Below are 7661 nucleotides of genomic sequence, written 5' to 3' on the forward strand. Positions count from 1 at the left end.
TTACCTTGGAGCGTGATAATGGCCTGAATTATGGCTGAATTCGGTGAATTAAGGTCCAATCTCAATTTCCCGCTTGCTAACGTTCCGAATTTACAAATGTTTATTAAGTTTATATTCACAGTACACAGAAAATATATCTACCAACTATTTTCGTCACAAAATTGATATCAGAAATTTTGTGTTTCAAATTTTGGTTTCGTCACTCGTTCTTCGCCTTGATAGAGGTTTTTTATTTGATATCAATAGTTTTGTAAGCGCTATTTTCCAAGTTAAAGATTCAAGACACATGAATTCGAATATTTTTCAAATACAATGAAAATATGGATTTTTAGGTTATTTTTGGACCAAATTTATACAAATTATGGTTCATAATGAGGAACAGAGGTATTTTTCGGTGGTATGTGGTATGCATATTGTTTCATCTTTGACTGGAGGCTTAAATTGATGAAATTTTAAAGAGAACATAATTATGCAGTCTTTTTCGAAAAAATGCTCGTTATGTGTGCGGTCAACGGTCAATTTTTGGTTTTTTGCCAATTTGGCCACCCCCACATGAAATTTTTAAGTCGCAATTGACACCACTTGAGAGCTTACTTTAAGACCTTTCGAACGAATATGTATTTGTCCTGGTTATGTCAAGTCTAGGCCCCACAGCGACCGTATGAAATAATGGCCATTTTTGCGTGGCCTTTTGCATAGTTTGCCATTTATACTAACAGTTTTGTAGATTTCTTTTAATTTCATTTGTGACTAACCGCATGCACCTCTCCCGACGATAGTTCACCTTCTGGCCTGGTGGGAGGGAACATAAAATTCGGTATTTTATCGATCTTATGCGAGGAAACTATCAAACATGTAGTTATTTGTTGTTAAGATGTCATATTTCATACATCTAGACATTTTTCTGAAAATTCGAATTTTGGTACATTTGGACGATTTTTGGTGGAAAAGCCATCCAAAACGGTCGATATTTTATTCAATTTTGTTTGGCTAGCACAGAGCATATCTACAGAGTCATTGGAGTACATTTTGGCCCATAAATTACTTCAAATGTTAAAAGTAACATTTTTTGTCCTTTTTGGCCATTTGTGGCCATATTCGCACTATCAAAGGCCATATCGTGAAGACAAGAAATTTCTGGGATATAAGCTATGCGGCATTTTATAGCTTAGACTTGGGCCTAAAAATCGGTAAAATTTTCAAGTGTCCATGAAAGGCTAGTTTTCGAGCTAATGGCCATTATGTGTCCGGCCAAACGGTAACTTTTTGGTTTTTGGCCAATTTGGCCACTCCAAATTGAAATTTTTGGACCTCAAATGGCTTCATTCGATAGCTCACTTCAAGACCTTTTCAATGATATGCATATGTCCGGGGGGTGTCAAGTCATGACGCTTCGGTGACCATAGGGAAAAAAGTCGAAAAGTGACTTTTAGAGGCCGGCCATGGCCAACATGGCGGCCATATCGAAAAGTGCCGGAACAAAAAAGTCTTAGTTTTTTATGTACTTTAATCCCAGAAAGTTTGAAAAAGATCAGAAACAACTACGCAAAATTGGCCACAGACAGACAGACATTTTGATTTTTCATAGAAATTCATATGAAATTTTTAAAATAACAAATTTTTCGAACGGATTGATCGATTTCGACGGTTAGTGGGTCGTTGGAAAGGTATTGAGCTCTAAAATTCGAATATCGAAGTCTCAGGGGTCAACGACCTCATTTAGTGCCATCTATGGTCGTAGAACTGAATTTTGACCCTTTGCTTGAAAGGACCATATTTTGAAGACAGGTGGACCTATTTTCAAACTTTTATATTTTTTCTTGATCTATAGCCCAAGGGCTTTCCAACCATACATCACCCGGGGCCAACGGCATTCTAGGTCTGGATTTCGTATATTACGTGTATATATAGCGAGTTCGACTTTTCAACACACTAATGTGGTTTCGTCACTCGCGCGAACTGCCGTCCGCTGTGATATCGATATTTTTCAATATGAAAAATGCTTGATTTTCCATATGAATCGGCTCAAAAATGAAGTTTGCCTCCACAGATTTACCTTGGAGCGTGATAATCGCCTAAATTATGGCTGAATTCGGTGAACTAAGGTCCAATCTCAATTTCCCGCTTGCTAACTCTTCGGGTGTAGTACAAAATTTCGCCGGAATTGGTCATTGAAATATCGATATTTTTCAATATGAAAAATGCTTGATTTTCCATATGAATCGGCTCAAAAATGAAGTTTGCCTCCACAGATTTATCTTGGAGCGTGATAATGGCCTGAATTATGGCTGAATTCGGTGAATTAAGGTCCAATCCCAATTTCCCGCTTGCTAACTCTTCGGGTGTAGTACAAAATTTCACCGGAATTGGTCAGTGAAATATCGATATTTTTCAATATGAAAAATGCTTGATTTTCCATATGAATCGGCTCAAAAATGAAGTTTGCCTCCACAGATTTACCTTGGAGCGTGATAATGGCCTGAATTATGGCTGAATTCGGTGAATTAAGGTCCAATCTCAATTTCCCGCTTTCCAACTCTTTGGGTGTAGTACAAAATTTCGCCGGAATAGCTCATTGAAATATCGATATTTTTCAGCATCTACCTAATGTATATGACGTCAAAAATGTGTATTGTTTTTTTACGTGCTTAGATCTTCGCTTCATTCAAACCGTGAACATGAGTGAAACAATAATTTTAAATTAATTGTTAAAAGATAAAACCTTATACCGTCTTTCTACATCTGAAATGAAATGCAAATTTTATCTAAAAACAATCAAGTATTTAATTTTTATTTCATTTTATGGGTCGAAATGTGAAATTGTTGAGAAAATATTTGCAATGAGATAATAGGCACTTAGTATAGGCCGTAAATATAATTACATTATATCATCAAGCCAAATAATTTGGCATCCATAATAATGAAAGCGTCAATTGTACTTAGATAATATCACTCTTCCGTTCAGTTTTTTCCCTGATTTTCTGATGATAATAAATTTCTTGGGGGTATGTAATGAAACAATCTTCCATCCATATTTTGCACATCTCTTTCAAATATTGTTAAATAATTTCAAATCTCCGCTTAAAATTTCGTACTGTACTTGGCAATGAAGCCGAAATTTTAATAAAATAACAAATTGAATGAATCATGTTCTCCCCTTGGTAATTTTTTATTAAATTTCGTTATTCCCAAACACGGAGAGTTATCTTCAAGAATTACGTTTGTATTTGACGCGGATGAGTTAGAATGGTATCAATTCACTTTGGTATTACAGTTTGTGAAATGGAAGATTACAAAAATTAAACTTAACGAAATTAAAAAAACACGCATATAAGGAAACGATTCTCAGTTGCTTTATTGATGCAAAATTATCACTTGTCGTCAAGATCGCATCATGATTTTTGATGATGATTTTCAGGTAAAAAAAAAATCGTTAAATTGAAGACTTTATACGCAAAAGTATTTTCTAATAATATACATATATATAGAAAAGTGTCCAAGCAAATACAATTCTAGACTGATTGTCTACTATATACGAATTTTAGATAGCATATCATCTAGTTTTCATTGTATATTTTTCTGTGTGAATATGATTATTCCCACACATTTGTAAATTGATGGAAAATGGAAATCAGAAGTAGTAATGGAATAACATGTTTATTCAACATAAAATGTACGAATTTAGACTTTAAATATGTTTTTTTTAGGAAATATATTGTTTTATATTCATAATAAAGTCTGTGCATATATATTGAATAAAACTATATTATAAAACTTACTACAGTCATATATATCTCGAAATTTCTCAAGCATTTGTCTTACTTTGATTAAATTCTTACGTCGAGCAACATTTATATCTACTTATAAACCGTTTAAATGATTTATGGTTATTAGTTCCCAAAATATCCCCAAATTATGTAAGTTGTCTGCGTTTTGATTTTTTTTTTGGCAAAATCACACGTGCGAATATGATTTGCAATATTTTGTGTGTTTGTTTCAAAAAATTCAAATAAAGTCTGTTGTAAAACTTCAATTTGAAATGTGCAATTTAATTCATCATTAATAGTATCAATAAAAAATCTTCAAATAAAGTTGAGCTAAAACAACGTCAAAAGCGTACACTTGTGCGATTGATAACAATTTTAAAGCAATTTTTATGATGAGCATCATAAATCATTGTTCAGCACTGAAAATTGTATAAGTATGGAACTTCACTTGAAAGAAAGCATCAGTTCACCCAAGTTTGAAGACGCATACCAATTATTCGGGCACCAAGGGACGAGCAGACAAGAAGAAACGAGAAGAAAATTTAAAGAAAAATGTATAAATTACTAGCAATTTTTCTTGCAATTGGTGCCATTAACGTGGCTGTGGTACAATCAAAATCAACACTTAGGGTACAAGATGTCGACGGAAAAATATTGAAATTGTTTGGCATTTCAAACGGTGGAACAAATAAAGTCGAAATCGATGATATAGTAGAAGAATTTGAAGATTTATCAGATGATAAAGTTTCCACATTCGGACCGGCGTTCATAAAGTTTGCTAATTCATTATTTAAAGTAAATGTAGCAAAAAATGACATCCAATCCGACGTCTATGACTTAGAATTCAATCCTCAGTCAATTGCCAACTATTTTGATCGATACGATGGAAGTTTGACTTTGGAAAACGTCATCGTTGTAATCATGAACGTTGTTCCGAGTCTTAAAGAAGCTCTCAGTTCAAGTGAATCCAGTGCTACGACAACCCAACAATCTACAAGTGTTTTTGTGAAATTCGTGTCATCAAGTCAGACAATGACAATTAAATCCATTGTGGCTGTTCTGAAACAATTCTCAAAACAGGGTGTTAAAAAGTTTGGTCCGGTCTGTATACAAATCGCAAAATTGTATGGCTACACAATTACTGAAAAAAATATACCATCAAACGTTTATAAGTTGTCAATAAACATTGAAACAATTATTAATAAATTTAACAAATTAAGTGAACCCATGAATCCAAAATCTTTTTTCAAAATGTTTGGGATTAACATAAATATCAAAACCACAACCACACCAGCTCCAACAACTACTGCCAAAAGCTCCATTTCAACTGCTTTTAGGAATTTTGTTACAACAAGCAATGAAGTGTACGTCGAGCTAGTAAAGTATGGGCTTGAACAACAATCAAGTTATGGTGTTACAACCTTGGGTCCATGCATTATCGAAATGGGAAAATTATACGGTTTTGAACTAAGTGAAAAAGACATACCGTCCAGCCTTATCAACTTAAAAATGAACTACACTAAAGTTTTTTCGACATTGAACAGTAAAACCGAACCAGTGGATGTCCTAGATTTTTTCAAACTATTTGGTATCAATTTCAATTTCAGTGGTTCAACCACCACAGCAGCTCCAACTACCACCACTCAAAGCACTATTTCAAATGACTTTAGGAATTTTGTAACGACAAGCAATACAGTGTACGTTTCTGTGATCAAGTACGTTCTTGAAAAGTATTCAAGTCAAGGTGCTGAAACTTTCGCTGATTGCCTTATCGAAATGGCCAATTTGTTTGGATATGAAATATCCGAAGAAAGCATACCATTAAAGTTCTTCAAAGTAAAAGCAAACTACACATCTAAGTTGGCTGCAGTGGAAGATGAAACCGAAACATTTGATGTACAATCTTTTTTCAATATCTTCGGCGTAACAATTAATTTCCCTTCAACCACAACCACACCAATGCCGGAGGACAATACCATCGATACGAACACTATTTCAGCTGTTTTCAACAGTTTTATCTCATCAAACACTGAAGTAAAAGTCATATTGGTCGAGTATTTGCTTCAGGAGTATGCAAATAAAGGTACTAAAACGTTCGGTTCATTCTTTATCGATTGGGCCGAATTGTGTGGATTTAATATCGATGAAGAAGACATTCCATCGAATATCTTTAACTTAAAGGTAGACTTCGCAGCCGTTTTGTCTATATTGAGGAACAAATCCGGAACAGTCAGTGTCCAAAATATTTTTGAACTATTAGATATCATCATAAACTCAAGCACACCATCCACAACACCAATTCCAGATGAAAACACTATTGATACGACCACCGTTTCTACTGACTTCAATAATTTTATTACGTCAAGTAATAAAGTATACGTTGCTTTGGTCGAGTATGTACTCGAGAAGTATTCGATTCAAGGTGCTGAAACTTTTGGTCAATGCCTTATAGAAATGGCCAATTTATTTGGATACACAATATCTGAGGAAAGCGTATTATCGCGTATCTTCAACTTACAAGTAAACTACACATACATATTGTCCCAAGTGAACGAAGAAAACGAAACATTCGATGTAAAAGATTTTTTCAATTTATTCGGACTCAAATTCATTCCATCCATAACCAAACCAAATTCAGAGGACCATACAATTGATACGACCAACATTTCAACTGCTTTGGAGAATGTTGTTACTTCAAGCACTAAAGTGAAAGTCATTTTAGTAGAGTATATACTTCAAGAGTGCGTCAATAAAGGTTTTGACACGTTCGGTTCATTCTTCATCAAATGGGCTAAATTGTGTGGATTTGAGCTCACCGAGAATGATATGCCTTCAAACATTTTCAGCTTAGAAGTGGACCTTTCAGCCATATTGTCTATCTTGAACAATAAAAGCGGATCAATCGACGTTTCATACCTTTGCCAGCTCTTTGGAATCACCATCAAAACACCTTCGTCAACTACATCAATTTCTACAGCCATACCAATTCTAGAGGACAACATTATTGATTCAACCAATATTTCAATTGATTTCAAGAACTTTATTACTTCAAAAACTGAAATGGAGGTTATATTGATCGAGTATATACTTCAAAAATACTCGAATAGAGGTTCTTCAACTGTGGGTCCATTCATTATTGAATGGGCAAAATTGTGTGGATTTGAACTCACCGAAAAAGTTATACCTTCGAACATTTTCAACTTACAAGTAGACTTCCCATTCATTTTGTCTATTGTGAACGAAAAAAGGGGATCAATGAACATTTCATACCTCTGTAAACTCTTTGGAATCACCATTATTTATGAAATACCTAATACAGATATTAATGTTCCGGATACGGTTTCAAGCGATTTTAAGATTTTCATTACCACCAAAGAAGCAAGCACTATTATTATTAGGTATATAGTTGAAGGCCTGTGGAAAAAAGGCTCTACAATTTTGGGTCCATTCCTCATCGAATTCGCCGATATGTTTAGAATTACATTAACTCAATATGATATATCATCCATCATATACAATTGTCCAGTAACGAGCACAATTATTGATGCTGTATTATATCGGATATCACTGATTGAATATATCACAATTGAAGACCTATGCAAATTATTTGGAATAACAATTATTTTCGACGGTAGTTCTACCAACACACCTGATTGTGAAGGTGTAACAGAAACTCCCAAGGAAGTTTCGACTAGTGAGTATTTGTACACATTTTGTGTTTTCCGATCAAATTTCTTAAAAGTCATTCTCATGAACCTAACAGGTGTTTCAGAACTAGCTACAGATGTACCAAAAGATGTAACAGAAACTCCCCAGGAAGTTTCGACTAGTAAGTATTTGTACACATTTTGTGTTTTCCGATCAAATTTCTTAAAAGTCATTCTCATGCTATCT

At 34.2% G+C, this 7661-nt stretch overlaps 1 protein-coding gene across 2 annotated transcripts in view; it reads left to right on the plus strand.

Annotated features, from left to right (window-relative positions):
- The first annotated feature begins 4243 nt into the window (after nt 1–4243).
- Nucleotides 4244–7661, plus strand: part of LOC116344883 — a 4419-nt gene continuing 1001 nt past the window's right edge. The window contains exons 1-2 of one of the 2 annotated variants that reach the window (XM_031773723.1): nt 4244–7461; nt 7531–7596. In XM_031773723.1, coding sequence (XP_031629583.1) covers nt 4320–7461; nt 7531–7596 — 3208 coding nt within the window. In that variant the 5' untranslated portion in view covers nt 4244–4319. The remainder of the gene's footprint in view (nt 7462–7530; nt 7597–7661) is intronic. The other variant, XM_031773724.1, reaches the window with a different exon arrangement.

The sequence above is a fragment of the Contarinia nasturtii genome, unplaced genomic scaffold (genome assembly GCF_009176525.2).
Source record: "Contarinia nasturtii isolate CC-2019 unplaced genomic scaffold, AAFC_CNas_1.1 Cnas_scaffold_1182, whole genome shotgun sequence".
Taxonomy (NCBI): Eukaryota; Metazoa; Arthropoda; class Insecta; order Diptera; family Cecidomyiidae; genus Contarinia; species Contarinia nasturtii.